This window comes from Coenobita brevimanus, chromosome 40, assembly GCF_032717465.1.
Source record: "Coenobita brevimanus isolate Jiangsu-jjx chromosome 40, ASM3271746v2, whole genome shotgun sequence".
Classification (NCBI taxonomy): domain Eukaryota; kingdom Metazoa; phylum Arthropoda; class Malacostraca; order Decapoda; family Coenobitidae; genus Coenobita; species Coenobita brevimanus.
This window is the reverse complement of record NC_136993.1, coordinates 10,631,535-10,656,256: the sequence shown is the minus strand read 5'-3', so window position 1 is coordinate 10,656,256 and position 24,722 is coordinate 10,631,535. Positions and strand designations below refer to the sequence as shown.

The following is a 24,722-nucleotide window of genomic DNA, read 5'->3' as shown; positions in this document are numbered from 1 at the left end:
AAGTGGCCTTGCTAAGACCGTTTGCCTTGATATTTGTGTTCCGTAATTCGACGACTAATGTAAAATATCCTCTCTGGTAGTCCGGGTATAGTACTGTATATTACAAATGTTCGTATTTGTGTGTGTGTGTGTGTGTGTGTGTGTGTGTGTGTGTGTGTGTGTGTGTGTGTGTGTGTGTTTCAACATTTTGAACATAGAAATAATTACGGTATGTACAATAAATCAACGTAAGAAAACATGCAAAATCATTGAAAACGTACAAAATTAGTTACAGTACAACTTTACTTTTCCCCAGAGCAAAGCAGGTAAGGGTTAGAGAATGCTTGGGTTTTCAGCATGCTATTACCTTCCACAGTTTATTCTTTCCCTCTCGAGACGCTTCCATGCAGCATAGCAAAGGCTTTTCTTGTTGAAGAGGAAAATACTTTGAGTTTATAAGGAAATACACTAACATACCTGTATTTTTCACTGTACCCTATGTCTATGTGGAGAGAATGATCAATGGGAGACTGACTAGAAGAGTCTATCCGAGTGAGGTAACCCCTTAAGTGATCGACGCTTCTGGCAATAGACAGATAGATCGATAGACAGACATATAGGTAGATAGATGTTTCCTCTGACGAGTCTCCTTTGTAAAGTTTATGACAGTTCTCGTTTGGAAGGAATTGTAGAGAATCTAAAGTATCCTTCTCTTCTCTCTTTATTATGGAGTCTTTCATTAAATGTTTGTTATTTTTACACGATTTTATTTACCTTGGAATCTACAACATTTCGTGTACCAAATACGTTACAATCAACATCCATTAATGTTTTAATTTTTTCAGTCCAGTGACATTTTATTATGTTTTATTTCTGCTATCACTAGACGATAATTCAGCTTCAGGGAGACGTGGCGAAGATAATGTGGTAAATGTAGTTCATATGTAACCCACTTCATTTCGAAAAGCTTGTTGTAAGGTGAATAAATCGTTGCAGCAAGAATGAAATATAAACTGATTAAATGCATTGATATCTTTCCTATTTTGTTTTTGTCATTTCTAGACGGTTTCCATCAGCTCGAAGACTTTCAGAATGTATCCAGTTCAATTCCAGATCCTCCTCTTCTTCCAGTGAAAGTTTCTTTAACAGCAAAAATGAAATAAAAATGATGCTTGACCCGAAGAAATAAGTTTCTTTCTTTTTATTTATGAACTCGAACTTGCAATATTAGTAACTGGGTCTGCAAAGTATCTAGTACATAACCTGGTCAGTAACTTGCAATGTGAAACCCCAAACGCCGGTGGTTAACTGATTCGACTCTGCCACTCCAACAGCCTCACACCCTTCATCACGGACACATCACCGGAGGTGTGAGTAGACGAGCTCGAAGCAGAACACGTGAAAACTAATTGCCAGGCCAGCCACGTAAACCACCAGTGTTCCCTGCAATGTGAGAGAATATACTCTTAGGAAACTGCAACATACTTAGTACAAGTATTACCGGTTCACTTATTACAGTGTATGTGGAGAGAGAGAGAGAGAGAGAGAGAGAGAGAGAGAGAGAGAGAGAGAGAGAGAGAGACGTGGATGAACAGATATGTTAAAGGATGGATACTTGGATGGATGGATACGTGGATGGATGGATTGATGGAACGACAGATAGACAGATAGATGGATGGATGAGTAGAAAGTATGGCTCACGAGAACACAGTGAGGAAGTTACCCATATATTGGAGAGGCTGAGTGGGGATCTGACGGCCATGGTTGTGGGTGGGTTGAGGCAGGTGGTCATGTTGGGGGTGTAACTGTTGAGCCAGTGGTTGTAGATACCTGCTTCTATCACCGTTATGATCCTGGAAACACGTGATTATGCATATGTTACGATAAACTTTTCACCTTAACTTGGCCCAGATTTCCAACCTTTTGTATCATTGTTCACGTAACTACTACATCATGACTAGCACAATTCTAATGATAAGCAACTATTACAATTCCTCATTCAAAATGAAAAGATGACAATTTTAGACCATGTTAAGGTAAAAACAGAATAGCCAAATAATAAGCTGTTCATCCAAATAAACTTAATACCAATCTTGATAAAGCAGAATGATCTTAATCACCTTAGGAGTAACTTACCAGATCAAGCAGATAAAACTGACGTATGATAGCTGACCTGCGGCTGACAGCGTTGATGAGTGGATTGTTCTTGGGCCCCGCCATGGCACCCATCGAGGTGATGAACTCCTCACGTGCTAGATAGAAGTCACACTTTCCTGTTGACACCAAGAAAGTAGTAAAATATAGGCACAACTAGTACCTTGAATACACAGTTTGACCATTCCGGTATATCTGTCAGTGGTCTTACGATATATGAAATAAGATCATCGTAAAATACTGGATGATATAAAATGTAATCCTGGTCAACAAAATAGAAGCCGGACTGACTCTGTAACTACCAAACATTGTCTCGGAATAATGCTGACTACAGTTCATTCATTGTGGTTCCATTGTCTTAATTGTAAATAACAAAGGGGGACAAGTATATTTCCAGGTTAAGGTAAACCAGAAAACTGTCTTACGTCTCCCAAAATATAATTAAAAAAAGAAAATTGCAAAGGCTCTATTCTATGGCAATTGCGTTAAGATAACCTTTTTTGTCGTTTGTTCTTGATACCGCAGAGCCAATTTTTGCAGCTTATGAAGGTCCCTGGATCATTATGGAGGTGTTCTGAGGTACATGACACTCCCATTACCTAATTGATATGTTATCACACACACACACACACACACACACACACACACACAATCTCTCTCTCTCTCTCTCTCTAACCTACCTGTAACTGAAAAGTCCTGTGCCATCTTCGTCTTGGTCAGCTCCACCACGGCCATTAGGGTGTGGTCCCCCCTCCTCACTTTGACATCCAGGTTCTCCCCCACCTCCGACGAGGTGAAGGTTTGAAATCTGCCTTCCTTCTGCAGATTATATATGTCGCGGAGAACGCCACTCTCAGCCGTCTGAAATTAGCAAAATTACTGTCTTAACCCCTTAACTGCGGGGCGTCACTTTCGTGACGCTTGGGAGCAAGGGATCATACCGTGGGGCATCGCTTTTGTGATTCTGTGTTATTTTGAATTCACCCGGGCTTCCAAGTGGGGGCTTGTATGATCTATCAGTACTGCCAATGTCCAACACTAGTCAGCATTCCTAATCTCATCTGTACTCCCATCCATTGTTGACAATTTAGCCATTTCTCCCCGTTCTTGACTCCCCTCCCTACCCCCCCTCCATTACCCTATCCTCTCGCCTGCCCAGCTGTGCTACGCTAAGTAAATCTTCCCTGGAATTTTTCACTGATTTCATCCATTGAAATAAGCCCTATGTCCTATTCTTATACCAAATAATATATACAAGAAAGAAATAAGGTAAGTGAGAGTGCCATACACCTGGAATTGGCTAATTATCACCTGACAACATCTCACGTGCACTCGTTCGCTAATTTTCGCTGTTTTTTTCCCCTTGAAATATGCTGTATAATCTATTTTCGTAATAAATATACATGTAAGGAGGGAAGGGAGAAGCCTAAGTGATATTTACATTCACATGGAACTACCTAATTTATAATGTATTGTCTAGATTTCCTGCCAATCATATCAGTGCTAGACAAATCTGTTTCAAGATATAACATTGGTGGCTCTGAATATATATCTCCTAAGTAGGCCTCTAATCTATTTTCGTAATAAATATACATGTAAGGAGGGAAGGGAGAAGCCTAAGTGATATTTACATTCACCTGGAACTACCAAATTTATAATGTATTGTCTAGATTTCCTGCCAATCATATCAGTGCTAGACTTAGCTGTTTCAAGAAGTAATATTGGTAACTCTGAATAACCCCTAGCAGGCCTCCACGCTGGTCCTCCGTTATCAGTTCACTCTCATCTTCCGAACCGAGAGTACGTATGTTTCTTCTTGCTGACTTCAAGGCCTTTTTTCACCCCCATGCAAATGGCCCTGTGACCTTTACCCCCTATTAAACCTCGTGTGGAAAGAGGTAAAGGGCTGACAATTGATAAAAGAGTGACTACGATCTTTCTATTGAGTAAAACAGTGCAAGTGGAATTGTAAATAATGTGTAAATAATGTGTAAACAGCAAGTGAAAGTAATGAATGTAAATATACGTGAACAATGGAAAATAGTTTTATAAGTTATTTCAAGTGACAGTGCACAACACAGTGTAAATAAAATAGAAATGTAAATAACGTAAATAAAATAGAGAACGTAAATAGAAATGTAAATGAGTAGTATTATAAGAATTCGAGTATATACCCTAGGAGTAATGAAAGTGAAAGTTTCACTCTAGCATGTCTGAATGCTATGAGTTATGAGAGTGAAGATGAAAGTGACATTCACTCTCAATGCCAGTATACAGGACGAGAAAGTGAATGCTACGTATTTTACTGAAAGAAATTCAATCCCTACAGTGACAATAAACTAATACTACTGAAGGAAACTTATGGATAAAGACTGTAGATATATATAAGTGTTATATAGTAATAGAAATATAAAGTGTGAGGGGTTTTATGAATAATAAATGACAGACTACCAAGAGCGAACTAGTGCCAGTGCGACGATCAGACGCGCTCGTAATTTCCATTGCTTTCACAGTGTTTTTTTTTTTTTTTTGAGTATGGATCCCAAACTACTTGAAAATTGTAGAATAGTGTTTATAGTGTTTGTATCTGGCTGTGGTAATCATATTACGGGTTGTCGGGAAGTGTAAAGTGGAGACTTCGTTACCCTACTTCAGAGGTCTCCACAAGTCCTACGGTAACGACGAAGGCTCAACAATCATTCTAGGAGAAAGCTGAAGGTATGTGCCATAAGCATATATAATTTTATTATTCTAGGACTAATAACTGATTTTTGGCAAATATTTTTTGAGAGTCTGTCGGAGCCCAAATAACCCCGCGGCACACGCAATTCATTGGTAAACAAGCCCGCGGTGTAAGGGTTAATGGCTGTATTTATAAGGCCCATCTATACTAGGCTAGATCTGAACATATTGTAACGTACAGATAAAGTGCTCAATCATGTATTTATGTCGCGGAAAGCATCAACCTTAACCGTATGGATGTGTGATTTATATACGCTATCTAAAATTACCTCAGAATCAGACATACTATGACACATTCCTCGACCGTGTAAGCTTATATCAGAACTGGATGAATAACCCTTATAGTCTGTTTTTGGCGTTGGCATACGGCTTCTCAATGTCCCCTGCAGTAAATTTGGTATTGAGAAACGGTTTGCCCAGATCATGACCTATTGTTACGGAGTGTGTTAAATTTCTTATGTTTATCTTGGCCTGCACGATCAGACAAATTACCTCAGAATATGTCCGATTCTGGCCTTAGTCACAATAGGCCCGTTGACTGAGAGAGCCAAGAAATACATCTATGCCCAGTGACGTTATGTGGTACTATACGAGCCTTCATGGGATAAATACTAACCTGAATAGTGTAAGCCTGAACAGTTCCCTTCTGCACTAAAAATGTAATAGGATTATCGACCACGTCCCTGAGAGACTGTATAGGCATTGGGATGCGTCTGACGGCCAGGAGGGACACCAGGTTGCCTGCATAGCTACGTGTCAGCACCATAGTTGTCAGCATCCACACACCCAACAGTACACGCTCCCATACCCACCATGTCCTGACAGGACTGACATCTGAAACAAGCACTTGCAATTATTCCAAATTAACGTATTACTGAGTTATTACATCACTCTGTTAGTTCTTTCAAGTGGTATCGTGTTTCCTTACTGTGTTTGTTGTAATATGTAACTGAATTATCTTTGCCCCATATATGCGTCAGAATATTCCTTTGCTCTCAGGTTCCCATCCTGCATGGCCTTCAAAGACAACGTTCCTTTGAATGCTGGGGTTGGTCATGAATGGTGAATAAAGAGCCTAATAATGATTGGTAATATTTGTATGTATATACGTTCTGATGTAAATCAACAGGTAACAGGCGGCTTCAGACAAACTAACGTGATACATCATTATTATTTAAGTGAATGATATTTCAGGTCTGGAAGTGCAATTCGAAATTTCTTCTGATGGATAATATCTATCTATCTATCTATTGCCAGACGCCATAATCCCATAAGGGGTGGCCTTTTGACTCTGAGTTATTTGTTTTACAGGGAGGGGCACTTACCCTCCAGCAACCCACTTGTTGACACGTAGGGAGCACGTATGGTTTGGTTATATGGTTACCATCCAGCATTGTAATACTACAAATTTTGTCACCAGTTTTGTACCGCTACGTTGCTGAGTAGCAACCATAAATCAATGCTGGCTTGCAACATATTAAGGTATTTTGCAGCACACAGAGCAGTTTGTTTGTAATTTTGAGCTCAGGACTCCTGTGTGAAAATAGCTCCCAGTATTACCTACGAAGCCATCCCGAGAGCGTTTTCATGAGGAATATCTCTCATTGTCAGTAGTATAATTTGGTGGTAGAAATAGTTTTTTATAATAATTCATTACTGCATAGATATGTATGTAAAATTTTATGGTTATTCATGATAACTGTCCTTATCCCTGCCACCACGTGATATCAAAACAAAACAAGTGGTGTCAGGCACAACGAACCTCGGCCAACAGCAGTTATTTTATTGCTGTAAAATACTGACTCGTTTCTGCCATTTAGTGTCAGTGCACAAATAAAGTCTAAGGTAATGGCACGAATGTTTTCAAATTATGCCCTCTGAAAATCCTAGATCCTGCATTTCCCCTTTCGAGATCACTTGAGGTCAAAGGTCATGCTGTCAAATGAAAGACCATATGAACTTTCCTATAGCATGATATTAGTAAATATCTCTATCTTCAACGAGCTTCAAGTTATAATCCCCTGAATATCCATGACCTTGAATAACCTTTCAAGATCACTGACGGTCAAAGGTCAAGGCTCCGTTACAAACCCATATGGGATTTCCTGTATGTTGATAATAGTAAATATCTCTCTACCTTCAACCAGTTTCGAGTTAGAGCCCCCTGAATATCCGTGACCTTGGGTCCGTGACTTGAATATCCGTGACCTTTCATGGTCATTCAAGGTCAAAGATCTTGGTGCCAAATGAAAGTCAATATTACGAGTTCCTGTACGTTCATAATAGTAAATATCTTTAACTTCAACCGTTTTCAAGTTATAGTCCTTTGAAAATCCGTGACCTTGATTTTGACTTTTATGGGTAATCTAATTACCTCCAAAATTTAAACACATTCTTTTGAGACCAGTGGCAACATATCCTAAAAGTTTCATGTAATTTCGTTCTGCGGTTTTTCCGTAATATTGCAAAAAAAAAAAAAAAAAAGACCAAAAACAATACCTGGCGGACTCTGTCCAGGCAAGGTAACAAAAAGCTGGGAAAGAGATGTTATTATTAAGACACAGAAGTGGTACACCTTGCTGCAATAGTGCAAGTAACGAGATATTGTTGTTAAAACTTTGCTGGAAGAGATCGAGTGAATGCAACTAGATGCCTTGATCTATAGTCTAATATAACTGTATGACCACAAATTGTGGGAGGATGGCAATGCTTCCCTAAAAGTGACGACTTCCACCACAATATTAGGAAAAGCTGAAGGTCTAACCTTGTTGTAACAGCACTCGAACGCAGCTGGATGCTTTCACCATTAGCCCTGTATAATGACGAGTCTGGGTTTGTAAACAGGAGGGAAGTATTGTCATTACTGCAAGGACCCCCACCAAAGCCATCAGAAGCGCTGCCCAGACATGACGACCCAGGGGTAGTAGGAAGCTCCAGGGGTTCACCTCAGGCTTGCCACGACCCACGATCATTCTGTTGTACATGATGTCGACGGGGAAGGTGAAGTCCACTACCTTGGCTCTCGCGGCAGTGATGTCGATGAGGCCAAGGCTGATGTCCACTTCCTGAAATGAAGAGTTAATTAGTATCTGAAGTGCAATACTGTCAGGTAACTCAGTCACACATATCTACCTTTCTTTATATCAGTCTCTGACGACTTTTTGTCTGTTTTTCGCCTGGTCGTTTTATGTCTATCTTTCTGTCTATCCATCTATCAGCCTGGTTATGCATCTCTAATACCAGTTTACTCAAGATGATCTTCAATGAACTGAGAAAATGGCAATATATAAAGAAAATAAAGTCATATAATCCACATCCGATACATAATGATGCAAGACCGTAAATGGACCTACTTGTCGCATTGCCATTCCGATCATGCCAGTCCAGGACCCGTCAGGCTGTTCCACGCCCCATGCTCTGTCAGCGGGAGTCACATAGTCATATCTGGAAAATTTGTGACAGGGAAAGAATCTAACACCACTTGCACATTAACATCATACTTTATATCTATCTATCTATCTATCTATATACTGTATACTGTATATACCGGTATATATATATATATATATATATATATGTATATATATATATATATATATATATATATATATATATATAATGTATATATATAATGTATATATATATATATATATATATATATATATATATATATATATATATATATATATATATATATGGATATAGATTGAGAACAATAATGACAGTGTAGACGCACGCACGTGTGTGTGTGTGTGTGTGTGTGTGTGTGTGTGTGTGTGTGTGTGTGTGTGTGTGTGTGTGTGTGTGTGTGTGAACTAATGTTAGACATTAAGGACACTGATTGGCAATTCATGATTTTGAGTTCGACACCAGGTTCCCAATACAGTAGCCTCTTACGCGATAGGTAGGGGAGCTCACCATTCACTCACATTACTCATAGGAGAAGTGAACACCATGAAGGTCAATGAATATGGTAAATTTATGGCCAGATTCCCGTGCTCAACACATGTGCATGGAACAAGTAAGGAACTTTGCCTTGATTAAGTTTGCTTGCATGTCTGAAGCACCATTTTCATGGACATGTTCATAACGTTGTGTAGAAACATGTTGGTAGTCCTGGCGTGGAAGCTTCCTGCACTGGACATGAATGTAGCTGGCTAGATAGTTAACTGAGTACCACAAATGGTGGGTGGGGATTGCCTCAACATCATGAAGTGGGCTAGGGACCAAGCGTTATGATTACAAAAAACACTTTATCAGGCTCATTATCTTTTCTGAGATCTGACAGACTCAGAATACAAAAGAGAGATTAAGAAACTAGACACATGGAACGACATCAGTGACATACTGTGGGTGAATCGTGCTGATGTCATGAAGAAAATCCATATTTTGAATGGACAGTTCCGGCAAAAAAGAAAATAAACAGAAAACCATGGCAGGATGCAGACGACACAAATAGGGGCTCATGTTTCCTCTAAAAGCCAGAGCTTCCTGCTGGATGAAAATAAACCACGCGCCACATTAGATGCTGAACTTCCGTTAAAAAAAAAAAAAAAACTGAATAACCCACTGGCATTTACATGTTCAACACACATACAGCATCGTCATGTATTATATCACTGATTACACTGTGTCTGTACCCACTTCTACCACTTCACGATTGGCATACTTAATATCGGCCCAGAAGTTTTGTTTCCTGTCCACTATGTACCATCGTGGCAGCCGCAGGAAACAACAGAATTTCTCCTGCCGATAAAACTGAAGCACTGCTACAAACATGTGCCGAATTGGCATCAAGTTTCTGGCATGTAGATAAATGTTTGCTTCAGTGTTTCAAGCAATTTAGACGACGTGGATGTCCTAGCAAGAAAACAATGTATGAAAAAACTAAGAAACTGATAGGAGGATGAAACTGGATGGAGGAAGTAAGTAAGAAGAAGCACTTGCCAAAGATGTGGCATCATATTTTCAATAGGGTTGTCATGGGAATTATTATTTCACAGATGTATCTGGAGCTCGATTGCAAGTAAAAATTCAAAAAACGTTTTTTTTTTTTCATTCAAAGGTGTGAATATGTCAATACTGGTGTCTGACATGCTGATATGAGGGTGTTTTCATGTACAGTACAACCATCTATAATATTTACGTATTTCTACAGGAAGAAGATAATGGACTCATGCTATTACTTTAACACACACACACACACACACACACACACACACACACACACACACACACACACACACTCACAGTCACAGTCACCGTCACACTCACACCCGCTCACACGCACTTGATTGCATGTCAGATCTCCTACGTGAAGTTCATAGCGTCTGAAACAGTTTCAAGCATTCTGGCTCTGGGGATCAAGAAGATGACCCGCTTCCCCCCAGGCGCATCGGGGTCGTCGACCACCTTTGTTTTGTTGAACACCGCTAGTGGAACCATACCCACCAGCAGACGTGGACCCGTTGCCAATCTGAAGGGGAAGACTTAGATTTATGGCTCGACTGCGCAAGGGACATTAAGAAAAAAGATCAGTATTTGCCATGTCCAACCAAATGTTGCCAAGTCCTTACCTACCTTTAAAATCCTGTCACCAGTTTGATAAATATGTCTCAGATTTATGCCTATTGGTTGCAAGAGTTATTAAGGAAGTCATTTTTTCTATCCTAATATTCCCATAGAACCCCTTACCAACTTCTCACATACATATCTGTACTACTGACCTCCTGCTGATTAAATAATTTCTTCATAATTGGGTTTATATCATTATACATCCCTACTCCATCTTTTCCCTTCTTCCAGTTTGTTAAACGTAGTACCAACATATCTCAAAGGCCTTAAAGAAGAAGTCTGCTAAACTGAATACATGTTTAGTGACATGAATAAGTATAATGGTCATTACAATGATTTTTAAGTTTATCTGACTAAACCTCCTGGCCACTTCGTCATAACACGTTCACAATTTGTATTTTTTTCTTTCTGACATTTATTTATTTTTTATTTTTTCCTTGCCATCTCCAGACAGCTCAAAGCACAGAGTTGGTGAGGGATTGTACTGTCATTTGCAGGCGCTTGAGGATGATGCCTGTGCTATGGGAAGGGGAACATTCTTCTTTGTGGAGGTACCCAAATTCCTTAATGAGATATTATATTTAGTGGTTTTAGTGTCTTACTTTTACCCATTATCATATGATAATATCGACTGTATTCTTTATATTGTCGCCTTTTTCATAGTTATCCGCAACACAAGACCCTGGCAGTTTTGCCTCGAGTTTTTATTTAAGTTATACACTAACTTTCTCATCCCCATGCGTTTTTATCCTGTTTTATTGGGTTCCTCGTAGAAGGGTCAGTTATAGCTCTTTTTCACAGGCCACTTAACAGAAAAGTGGATCCCTAAGCTGAATAAACTTGCCTGAAGGTATAAAAAAAAATAAACGCTTCAATATACTGAAAAGGTTAAGATTGTTACTATTATCAGCTAATGTTAGTTTCGTCTCTAATTTAGGTAAAAGCCTAGTAATGAAGAGAACGCAATTAGTACGCTTACCTGTAAAACTTATCGGGAAAAAGTGGGAGGCGGAAGGTGGGAGCCAGACCACGTGAGGGAGTCCACCAGGCAACCTTCTGTGGCTGTGAGTCTTCCGAGCTGTAGGGCAACTCCACTAACATGCTGCATCTTTGAAAGTAAATACAAATAATTAATTCTCTGGCTATGGTGAGGTTCCATAAGCTGAACAGAACTTTGTCTTAGCTGAAGGGAGGTGGGGGGGATGGAGTGGAGAGATATATGCGATGGGGTGGGAATTTGAGGGATGGCAGCCAAACGGTAGAGGAAAAGGCGATGTGCAGGTGATTTGTTTCTGTCCATCCCTTGCAAGATTAAGGTTTCTGGTAATAAAGAGACAAAAGCCTCAAATATTAATATATTTCTTTTGCTTTAGCGGACGTTAATCTCGATAGTTATTTACGTTTTGAGTGTGTATATCTTGTCCTTGAGTGTTGTTAAATCGTCTGACACTTGCAGTTAATGGGTGAACTGAAGACTTTATCCTTTAAGCATATCAAATTTATCTTATTATTTTCTTCCATCCCATTCAATATGTCCGTTCAGTATACTGAGTAGACAGATACAAGAAAAGGAACATAGACAAGAATGAACACTTAATCCATACGATGCTCTGGCGTCTTTTGTATCCTGTTCTACCTATAATCGGACGATTTTCTTCACGTTAGGAAGCCCTCCAATATGATGTGTATCTCTTAAGCTACCGCCTGGCATTAGTGAGAGAATACTGCTATAATACGTCACGGGATTTAAGAGATTAGTAAGGGAAATTCCAGTGGCAGTTTTTTTTTTTTTTTTTTTCATGTTAAGAAGCCTCCAATCTGATGAGTACCTCCTAAACTACCTTCTGAAGATTTTTTTTCTTTTAATAACAGAACAGAGGAAGGAAAAACAAATGAACTAAAAAAAAAAAAAAGATAAGGTATCCATACACCAGATTACTGGTGTTCTCCATTCATACAAAATCTGTAATAGTCGGACTTGAACAGCTGTAGGTTGAAGTTTGGGTGTTAACAACTCTAGGAAAGCGAGTTCTAAAGAGATGCATTCCGGGGAATAAAAGATTTATGATAGCCGGAAGTTCTGCAATATGGCAGTGTGATAGTCTAGTCATGAGCACTACCAGATGCCCGTGTAGCACAGTGGAAGGCATGGAAAGGTGGAAAAACAGATGCAACTTCGTCTGAGCATTTACCACACAAGCATCTGCAAAATAATGCATGGGAGGCAACATTTCTTTTTACCTGTAGGTTATGTAGTTTATTTATATTAGCATGGTTATTAATTATTCTAACGGTTTTTTTCTGAAAATATTCTAGTTGCCGTAGTGCGACCTCCCCGCATGCTCTCCACAACTGTGAGCAATATTCCAACTGGGAGTGCACATGACTCATGTAAACTATAGCCAACTGTTCCTCAGTGAAGAAGCTACGAACTCTGTACAATAATCCAAGTTTCTCTGAGGCGGTTTTAGCAAGTGATCTGTCATGAGAGATCAAGCTGAGGTTATTGTTAACTGAAACAGAGATAATTTCATTACTTCTGGAGATAGGAATATTTGTAGCATTGAAGGTAATATCTGTCTATTAGTAATATCTGTCTATTAGTAAACTGTGTATACAATACTTGGTTTTACTAGCGCTGAATGAGACAAGGTTATTTTGTCCTCATTCGGTGATCCCACATGAGACTTGATTTATAGAAATGGCTGTACTGAGTTGTGAGTGAGAGTTATTGAACTTTGTGAATGGGTGTTTAAGTGTGAATGAACTGTGAAGTGTTGACTCCTCTGCATATGAATGGATGAGATTATGGATGATAGATAAAAGATCATTAATATGAATTTGGAATTGCGTTGGAAGCAGAACTGATCCTTATGTCACGCCGGCGTTAACTGAGTGGAAATTGGAATATACATCATCTACTTTTAGTATTATCTTTCTGTTGCTGAGATATCAGGAAATCAGTGGATCAAAAGACGTTAGTCCATAGCAAGGGAGTTTGAACAGCAGGGAATGGTGGCACACTCTGTCAAAAGGTTTAGAAATACCAAGGGCTACTGCATGAGTTTCTCAATGTTGGTCAACTGTTTGATGGATGGTGTGAGTCAGGAGATTACATATATCAATGGTGGATCTTTCGTGGCGAAAATCATCCTGTCTATCACTTATTAACTTGTTGGGTTCAAGATAATTGACTATGTGCTTATTCGTTACGATTTCAAATACTTTACCAAGAGAAGATGTGATAGCTATTGATCTCTAATTAGAGGAGTCAGAGAAACTTTCTTTCTTCGGAATTCGATGGATATTGGCTTCTTTCCAAGCATTAGGGAACGAAGAAGTACGAATGCATTGTCTAAATAGTTTCCTTAAAACAGAAGCAAGTCCTGGGAAGCACTTTCTCAAAACACCTGGAGGAATTCCATTTGCGTCTGTAGCTTTGTTGGTTGTTAAGTTGTCTAGGATGGTTTTCACATATCTAGCCTGTATTTTAAGAGGATCAGTGTCGAGAGTGTCAAGTTCTAGTACTGGGACATTCTGGCTGACTTCCTCTAACAAAGAATATCTGGTAAATATACTGGCAAATAATATTTGCTTTACCATGCGGCTTTTTTGTAGTAGTACCGTCTGAAGATTTTAGTGGGGGAATGGGTGATGACTTGTTAAAGTTACTGTTGAAGGAACTGAGAGTTAACCAGAATATTCTATTGTCATTAGGACCGTTTAGTAGTTTGGATGCTTGGTTGTGAAGAAAGTTTGATTCTGCAAGATTTATTACTGCTTTTGCCTGGTTTGTAGCAATTTTAAATTGATTGAATGATTCAGTCATTTTTTAAATTTTAAGTAAGAGTTATATGCTAATGACTTTTGGACTGTTGCTCTGTCACAATAGCTATCAAACCATTTTGGGGAGTCCGATCTCTTACTGAAATGTTGACATGGTATTAACAATTCCATATCAGCTTGTATAAGTCCTTAATGTGAGACTGGGTAGAACTGATGGTACTAGAGAATAAAGACTGCCATGGAATGTCAGCAAGGTAATTTCTGCATCCATCCCAGTCTGCCCTAGCAAAATGCCATTGGGTCACCCTCACAAGTTCAGAACAAGGAGGTTTGGGGGAACTGACTAATGAGGCTTTGATGAGATTGTGATCGAAGGATTCAAATGGTGACAGTACTTCTATCCTCTACTGATCTGGATTACTTGTCGGGAATAAATCCAAGAGATAGGCATAATGATCAGGATTATCTGGTATTCTGGTTCGTTGCATTGCCAACTGCATGAGATTATATGATTCTGCAAAAAGTTTGCATTCAAGACCAGTATCATCAGTCCTGGCAGAATGTGATAACCAATCTACACTATGAACGTCAAAATCACCCGAAATAGTAATTTCAGGTGATAAAGGTGAGGTTAAGAGTAGTCAACTGTGTGAATATGCAGTCGAATACACTAGGTTCTGAAGATGCATCGGAGGAACAGTAAACTGTACAGATAATTTAGATAATTTAGTTTTTATAAGGAATAATCAGAATTTGTTAAAGTGGAGTTCAAAATGGTGCCAATTGCTGATTCGGATTTGATATAAAAATAGGTGTCATCCTTGTTATGAAAGTTTGTGAGGAGGTGGTAACTAGGAAAAGAACATGGAAATATTCAATAGAGGGAAAGATTTGGTATTTTGTGAGGAACAGGGCTAGATGGGATACTGAGGAATAAAGTGAACTATTCAAATTGGTACAAGACCATAGATATTGGTGAAGTATAGGGCCAAACCTTCGGTTCTTTGCTGACGAGTATGGTGTGAATATGCTATCATAATACATTACGAGATTCAAATGGTTAACATCAGAATGCTGAGTGATGTAGTCCATATTTCTTATTAACTTCTAAGCCTATCCAAGGAACTTCTTAGTATCACTTAAAGAATAACCCACATTGCAAAGCTCCTTCTTATACTTTTTCCAAATCATCTTAGCACTCAAGACACTAACTCTCCTTGTCTTAACTTTCATAGTCCACAAGTTTCACAAGCATCACAATTATTAATCATGAGTATTCTGTATCATATACAAGTAAATTAGCGGATCTTCCCTTGTCCTGTGTATTTGCCTACAATTGTCCCACAGAGAGATTGATTGGCTTACGTGGCTATACGGTTATGTGGGAGAAAAGTCAAGCACTCACAAAATTTGTCTTTTCCCCTAGTAAAAAGTTGCCATTTCCTCTAGATTCACAGTTAACGCCCTAACACACGATGTTTCAATACAAGTCAGAGTGCTTGCAGTTTGAAGGGAAACCGATGATGCACTATGACGCAATTTCCCTCTAAATGATCGTAGAAACTTTTCCTGTGGCTAAAAGTGCGTCAAATTTTGGTGAGTCATAGGTGAGGTTGGCCAGGTCTGTGCAAAATATATGGCAACACTCACAAGCCTGTCACAAGGACAAGCGGCCTGTTATTATGTCAGTGTCCTCTTGGCAGTCAGGCAAGGTGTGTGTGCTAGCATGCCCGGCCATTTTATTCCTCATTTTCTATTTAGTCACCCGTCGATACCTTATGTGTATTATAGTGATCATGTGTTATATAGTGCAGTGTGTCAGTGAAGAAGGTGTATGTGTTTTTATATATTTTCAGAGAAATCCAAACTTCAAATCTATAACCATTTGTGACCATTCCCTTTCAATACTGAAAGTAACCACAACAGCGGGGAAGGGGTTATCCAAGGAGGATTACCTAAAATATTTATTCAGTAAAACTAAGAGTGAGGAGGACACAGTCAAAGAATCTGGGGAGAGTGATTTGGAGGTTGACTAGGGTGAGGAGGAGAGGGAAAGAGAGTGAGGCGACATCATAAACCTCCCTCCGCCCTCCACGGTCAAGGCCACGTTCATTATCATAACCACTACCACCTCTATCACCTCCACTACCACCATCACAACGAAGACAGCTGCCTCTTATTGCCACCTCACACACACACACACACACACACACACACACACACACACACCACAAATAATCACACACACATAGGCTGTGATCATACCTTTTCTCCTCTCTGCAACTCCATCTCAACATTCCAGAAGCATTACAACACTGCTAGAGGATGTGAGTAGCTAGCTTATTTATTTAGTTTTTATACTATGTATTATAAAGTATAAAATGTGTGTGTTTGCTATATATTCTCACTGGGAAAATGTGGTGCATTTCATTGTTTTTTTCGCAAACATTTTACTTGTAAAGTATAGGTCGCAAAAAACATCCCAAGAAAGCATGAGCAAGCTGATGAGTTTTTATGCATTCTTTTGTAAAGCAAAATAACCTATGTGTGCAAATTATTATTTTGGGAAAAGTTCCAAAACTCAAGCATACGGGCAAAAGATTACGTGCTTTTACCACGCGCAACCTGTCCTAACTTTTCCAAATTCATTTTCTCAATAACAATAACGGTTATAACAATGTCTATTATATCATGGGCTTCCTTAACCTTTGGACTACAAAGCTGGAAATAATTTACATATATGTTTGTTACAGTGTCAATAATAACATACGAAATGATAAACAAATTAAACATTTTTTTATTTTCGATTTACTCTAAAACTATTGGGTATATCAAATCGCCATTGGGCTCATTAGAAAGCTCGTGAAATTCTGCATATAGATATATACTTTGCAACTGCATGTCTCGGGAAAAATTTTGTGCAGTGATGATGGGAAGTTATTAAAAGCTAGTTTTCACCTAAATAAGGTTTATTCTCACATTATTTCTGTACATTTATTCATGTTTTTTTTTTCTTTTCTTATAGTACTGGATAAACATCAGCGAAGATGAAGGGCTACAATTTATAACAATATATGCATTTTCCGAGGGTAAATTTGGCCTTGGATTTTTTTTCCTTTCTTCCTGAGCAGAGGCAGCCTAAGTGAGGTTTTGATTTTGTGCCTGGCTCCAAACTTTATTGGAAACTTATGGTGTGCAAAAGGGTTAAGTGCATTTAAGAAATATAAGAAATAGCTCACTGGATCCTTGATGTCATTCATTATTGTCTTTAACCCCTTAACCACGGGCTTGTTTTGCTTTTTCTTGCAGCTCCCATGGGCATATTTGCGCTCTGACAGACTCTAAAAATATTTGCCAAAAATCAGTTATTAGTCCTAGAATTTTAAAATCGCATATGCTTATGGCACATACCGTCAGCTTTCTCCTGGGGTATTTGTTGAGCCTTCGTCGAGTACCGTAGGACTTGTGGAGACCTCTGAAGTTGGGTAATGAAGTCTCCACTTTACACTTCCCGACAACCCGTAATATGATTACCACACCCTGACATTATCACTAAAAACACAATTCTAGATTCTCAAATATTTTGGAATCCATACTCCCAAAAAAAAACACTGTGAAAGCAATGAAAATTACGAGGGCATATGACCTTTCCACTTCCGATCGTTTGCCACTGGTGTTCTGTCATTTATTATTCAAAAAAATACTCACAGTTTATATTTCTATTACTATATAGCACTTATATATATCTACAGAGTTTATCCATAAGTTTCCTTCAGTAATAGTAGTTTAATGTCACTGTAGGGATTCAATTTCTCCTTCAGTAAAATACGTAGCATTCACTTTCTCGTCCTGTATACTAGCATTGAGAGTCAATGTCACTTTCACCTTCACTCTCATAACTCATAGTATTCATACATGCTAGAGTGAAACTTTCACTTTCATTACTCCTAGTATACATCCTCGTATTCTTATAATACTGCTTATTTACATTTCTATTTACGTTCTCTATTTTATTTACATTATTTACATTTCTATTTTATTTACACTGTGTTATGCACTGTCACTTGAAGTAACTTATAAAACTGTTTTCCACTCTTCACTTATATTTACATTCATTGCTTTCACTTGCTGTTTACACATTATTTACACATTATTTACAATTCCACTTGCACTGTTTTACTCAACAGAAAGATCGTAGTCACTCTATCAATTGTCAGCCCTTTACCTCTTTCCACACGAGGTTTAGTAGGGGGTAAATGTCACAGGGCCCTTTGCATGGGGCTAAAAAGTGCCGGAAGTTAGCAGGAGCAAATCCGATGTACTTTCACCTTGGAAGACGACAGTAAACTGATAGTGGTGGGCTGGGGTGGCCTACCTAGTGAGAATGCATTACTGCCAACGTCAGCCTGTTGAGAGCTGTTAATATATAGCTGTGAAATGATTGGCAGGAAATCTAGACAATACATTATAAATTAGGTAGTTCCAGGTGAATATAAATATCACTTAGGCTTCTCCCTTCCCTTCTTATATATATTTTTATTACGAGAATAGATTATACGGCATATTTCATGGGGAAATCGGCATATTTCAAGGGGAAATAAAAGGCGAAAATTAGCGAACGAGTGCATGTGAGGTGTTGTCAGGTGATAATTAGCCAATTCCAGGTGTATGGCACTCTCACTTACCTTATTTCTTTTTAGTATATAGTATTTGATATAAGAATACGGCATAGGGCTTGTTTCAATGGATGAAATCAGTGGAAAATTCCAGGGAAGATTTACTAAGAGTAGAATACAGTGTGGTGGCTTGCAAAAATTAGGTAGTTCCAGGTGAATGTAAATATCTCTTAGGCTTCTCCCTTCCTATCTTATATATATTTTTATTACGAGAATAGATTATACTGCACATTTCAAGAGGAAATAAACAAAAAAAATTAGCGAACGAGCTCACGTGAGGTGTTGTCAGTTGATAATTGGCCAATTCCAGGTGTATGGCACTCTCACTTACCTTATTTCTTTTTGGTATATATTATTTGGTATAAGAATAGGGCATAGGGCTTATTTCAATGGATGAAATCAATGGAAAATTCCAGGGAAGATTTACTTGGCATAATACGGCCGGGCAGGCAAGAGGAGAGGGTAATGGAGGGAAGGTAGGGAGGGGAGTCAAGAATGGGGAGAAATGGTTAAATTATCAACAATGGATGGGAGTACAGATGAGATTAGGAGTGCTGACTAGTGTTGGACATTGGCAGTACTGATAGATCATACAAGCCACCACTTGAAAGCCCGGGCGAATTCAAAATAACACAGAATCACAAAAGTGATGCCCTGCTGTATGATCCCTTGCTCCCAAGTGTCACGAAAGTGACGTCCCGCGGTTAAGGAGTTAATCCCGTTATGTCGTTTCTTGACACAGGTTGATCTTTGGTGCATTCAATTACCAGGATTTGTTACCTTTGTCTTAAGACATGAGGAACATGGAAGCTAGGTGTGCTTAAGTGTTGTTGTTGGTGTGCTCCACCCTGTTTCCCAAAAATCGTCATCCCAGCTCGACTTTCATAAACTTTTCCACTCATGCTACTTTTTACCACCAACTATGAAGCAAGCAGAGTGGTAATGTTTTCAGTTTTAAGGTTGATTGGCTAGCTTTGTTTGTGTGTGGATAAACTAGATGTCTCCTGACAATAGTTTGAGGTATCAACATGAAACATTCAGGGTATCAAGGTATGGCCAAGATCTTGGACAAATTCAAAAATGGGCACTTTGGGTCAAGGTCAAAGTCACCAAAATGGCTGCCAAAGGTCAACCAGTTGACCTTTGGTGACCTTGACCATAATGTACAGTGCCCATTTTCGAACTCGTCCAACGCCATATCTTCACACTGAGAAAGTTTCACGTTGATAGCTCAGGTCGTTCATGAGATATCTTGTTTACCCAGACACAAAGCCAGCCAGCCAACCTCACAACTGAAATGGAAACATTACCACTCCGCTCGCTTACCACCCACGCTGTGAAGTGAGTGGAGTGATAATGTTTTCAGTTCTGAGGTTGGCTGGCTGCCTTTGTTTGTGTGTTTGACACCACGAATTTGCATCAACTCAGAAATGGAGGTGCAAAATTATGTATCAAGGAAAAATTTCCCATCTATGTGGGTCGTGAGATCCCACCATGAGATGGCTCTAGTTTCCTACTCGAACACCACTCTTATCATCAGTGGTGTATGAGAAAACTTAAACATTCCCAATATTAGTCTATATCTTCATATCATTCCCGTCTTCAGAGGGCATATTCGTCCCACTCTGACCACCACCACCACACTCATGCTATATTACCTGCACCTTTCCAGCGGCATATGACCCTGGCAGTTGTGCCGCCAGATTTTAATTATATTCAATATATTCCACACGTTTCCATCCAACTCTCCCACTTTTCACCCTAATCATTGACCTGCACTTTACTGGCTAATGTACAGAGCACATCTTCAAACAATAGCCAATAAATAACTTGTATTTACTTGCTGTGTTTGCAACACAAGCTGGTAACACAGGTAGAGTGCTTATCAAGTTATATATAATGCTTTTTGCTATTATATGGATTCATTCCTGAGCCTGCTGCAAAAAAATGTTCAGCATTTTGAGAACCATGCATTAGTATTACACACAAAATAGTATGCACAGCAAAAGACTTACCTGGGAGAGGGTTCATGGTTTATGATGATAAGCATGGAGTTGGTCTTTGCCAGGGTGCTGCGCAAGTGTGGGAGGCGGTTGAGAGGATGGTGGGTGAGGACAAGGAACCTTGTTGACCACACCTTGAGGCGGCCCTTGAATAACCACTCAGCAAAGGCGACAAGGAAGGCTGGGTCGTCACTCATCACCACCACCAGTATGGATCTTGAGGTTCTCCTTATCTTCAAAAGGACGAAATATTCGTTTGCAAGTGTGTGTACAAAATCATATTTACACACACTCTCAGAGAGAGAGAGAGAGAGAGAGAGAGAGAGAGCAATATTTTACAAGAATGATTCTATTAATGTTTGAATACTGACGTCAAAGATCAGTTGTGCAAATAAAATGTCAGAAATCTATGATCAGGATACACCGCCGAACCAAGACCCAGCCCAATTGTGTAAAGTGGGAAACATCTGAAAGAACAACAAAAGGAAATATAAGAACAGAAAAATTTCAAGGACATTTGGAGTGTATGATGTGATGGTGTTGCAGTAATATAACCTGAGAGGTGGTGACGGGATTTCTGAGCATCTCTGACATTCACAAACCCAGGTATGAGTATGCATTGACAGAGTAAACTCTTTGAAGGAGGTAGTTGTCCATAAATCAGGAAATGATGGGAAATAGGGTCCATATAATTATATCTGCACTTGTTGATAACACTTTGACTTCAAGTGTCTGACTGAAAACAGGGCCAGTTATAGTATGTGATCAATGACATAAATAGAACTGGAATGGTCAATTATTGATGTAAAGGGTGTGTTTTGTATGCATAAAGAAATGCCACTAGACACTGCTGAAAAACTTTAAAAATGTAAATACATTGTTGTAATTTTACCCATCCCGTCCAGGTGTCATGTATACATGCCCTCCCAAGGCCATGTGGGCGACATGGATCTAGTAATCTGCACCCTTGTTTGAATATTCAGCTGGTTATTTCCACCACACGCAGAGACTGGCAACCCTCCGGCACACATTCCAGTCATGCTCCAGTTGCCTGTGTACCTCCATTATAGACAGATCTATACAAAAAGTTTTCCTTGCATTTAGACCCTCAGGTGAGTGCCCACAGCCACTGACTCCAACACCAGTGAGGTCTGAAGATCCAAAAATGAAAGGCCTTAGTGACAGTTCAATAGGGAGAGAGTTGGAGCAGCCATTATCGCCAATAATGAATGAGGAAGGTGATTCCTCTTCGACATAAGTAACCTGGCCATGCTGAGTGTGGAAATGTATGCATCAGAGGAGGAGAGTGACCATGAATTCTCCATAGTGTGGTGATACCTTCCATCTACATGTTCATCAGTCTTTTCTGATGATGAAGAAGGGTCAGATGTTATTGATGATCCTGCAGAGGAGGGTATTCACACAGTGGAGAAGGTGGAAGGGGAGGTAGGGAGTGAAGAGAGGTAGGAGGTGGAGGATGGCGGGAGGAGGAAATGCCGCAGGCTGAGAACATGCACCAGAGTGTGAATCATAGCCTTCCACGGATTTTTCAACCCACCCTCCATGAACACTAGCCTCTTCTACATGGTCTGTATCTGCATCATCATCATCACCATGTGCCTCACCACACTGGCCTGCTTCACTATTTGCCTTGCCATGCCGGCCTGCCTCACCATGTGCCTCATCACCACGGCCAAGTACGTCGGACTATGTTGGAGCAGGTGCACGCCAGCAGGCACATGTCTGTCCATGGCTATCTCGCCATCACCACCACAATCACCATCAGCAGCATCATCACCATTACGTGCCTCATTTAGTGATGAGTCAGCAGACTCACCACCATACTGCCATGCAAGTGGGCCATGGCAGGGCATGGGGCAGACCACGTGCACGGCAGACTAGGTAGGAACCACGGGTGGGTAGATTCAAAACTTTTGCCTGTGAGGTAGGGACGGGGTATCTGCATGGGGTAACTGTGTTTGATGACACAACTGCAGGTGTGCAGCCAGAAGTCCTCTGCAATCAAACTTCTTCTGCAGTGAAATTCTTTCTTGCTTTTTTCACAATAGCAGTGATGGATTTCATTGTGAGAGAAGTTAATGCATTCAGGGAATTCTGCTGCAATTGGAGTGAAACCTTGCATATAAGAGTGCAAAAATGAAAGAATGGACAGTGACAAATGTTAGTGAGATGTCTGTTTGGCTAGCATTGGCTGTATTGATGCCTCATATAAAAAAGCACAATATTCATGATGATTGGCTCGTGGATGATATCACAGATAGCCCCCGTATTCGGTAAGTATATGCCACTGGACCACCACTTTGACATCCTCAGGTACCTGCATTTTTCCACAAATATGGGCCCACATCTGAACGATAGGCTGTGGAAGATTCAATCGATTCTGGAAAAGATGAAGGAGAAATTTCCATCCTATTTCAGGCCATTCCAGAAGGTTGTTATCGGCTTATCACTTGTTCTGTTCAAGGGACGTTTTGCCTTCATTCAGTACATTGCCTCAAAGAGACATTGTTTTCGAATAAAGTTTTTTGTTTTGTGTGATTGCAAGACTGGGTACATGTTAGATTTTATTGTGTATACAGTGAGTGATGTGGTATAAATGAGGGACAATCCCCATAGGTTGGCTCAGTTGTGAAGAAGCTGATGGGCAAGTACTTCGGTGGCAACCATATCCTGTTCACCAAAGATTATTACACTGCACTAAGTCTTGCAAAGTACCTGCAAGAACACATACTTGGATCGTGTGGCACTGTCCATGCAAAGAAGAAACATTGGCCATCCTTTCCCAAGGGCACCGTGAGGGGGAGTGCAGGACCTTGAAATCAGGTAAACTCCTTGCAATTTGCTGGTATGATATGAGAAAGGTAAATGTCCTCTTCACCATCCACGGAGATCAGATGATTGACACAGGCAAGGTCAATAGGAGAACAAGGCACCCAGTCTTCAAGCCTGATGCCGTTATCTACTATATCGTGAACATGCAACCTGTCGATAAATCTGATATGCAGATTGGCACCACTGACTGTCTGAGGAGGTGCTGTAAGTGGTATAAGAAGGCATTCTTACATGTACTGGACATCTGTGTACTGAGTGCCTTCATTCTGTACAAGGATGTTGCACAGACCAGCACATCCCTCAGACAGTTTGAGAAGGATGTAATTTATGGCCTTCTGGAGAGCGACTGTTGCTGATTCCTTTCATGCTTGCCAGCAAAGAAGTTCAGGTGTGGCCTAATTATTCACCAATATCCGTGGTCTCAGCATCGGTCTAAATTCAGTTCATTTTTTCCTACAGTGCATATCCCCTCTGGCCTTGTTCCTCACAGAATCACAAATCTCCTCTACCAACATATCCCCCTTTTGCTTTCCTGGCTACCATCTCCTCACAAACTTCCGTAACAAAGGCGGCACATGTTGTTATATCAAATCCGAATAAACAGTTGACACTGTTTAAATTTCACTTCAACGAATTTTGATTACTCGCTGTATAAACTAAATTATCTCAATATTACCAAATATATCCGTGTCATCTACCACTCCCTCAATGCTTCTTCAGAACCCAGTGTAATTTGACTCCATAACCCACAGTTGTGTAACCTTAACGTTGCCCTTAGCACCGAAATTTCCATTTTGGGTGATTTTAATGTACATAATATTGAATGGTTAATGCATTCTGCCAGGACTGACGATGCTAGTCTAGAGTGCGAGCTGTTTGCAGTATCGTTTAATCAAACACAGTTGGTAAAGCAACCAACCAGAGTACAAGGTAACGCTGATCATAATGCTTATCT

General features: G+C 39.8%; 1 protein-coding gene across 1 annotated transcript; it reads right to left on the bottom strand.

Moving 5' to 3' along the window:
* Positions 1 to 1,338: 1,338 nt before the first annotated feature.
* On the bottom strand, positions 1,339 to 22,788 carry LOC145396955 (putative glutamate receptor). Its single transcript, XM_080270188.1, has 12 exons — positions 22,540 to 22,788; positions 20,927 to 21,147; positions 11,429 to 11,557; positions 10,190 to 10,351; positions 8,229 to 8,292; positions 7,755 to 7,940; positions 7,375 to 7,408; positions 5,492 to 5,709; positions 2,814 to 2,994; positions 2,153 to 2,252; positions 1,703 to 1,832; positions 1,339 to 1,422 (listed from the first exon to the last, which is right to left on the bottom strand). The coding sequence occupies exons 1-12, from the start codon at positions 22,786 to 22,788 to the stop codon at positions 1,339 to 1,341; spliced, it is 1,758 nt and encodes a 585-aa protein (XP_080126314.1).
* Between the last annotated feature and the right edge of the window lie 1,934 nt (positions 22,789 to 24,722).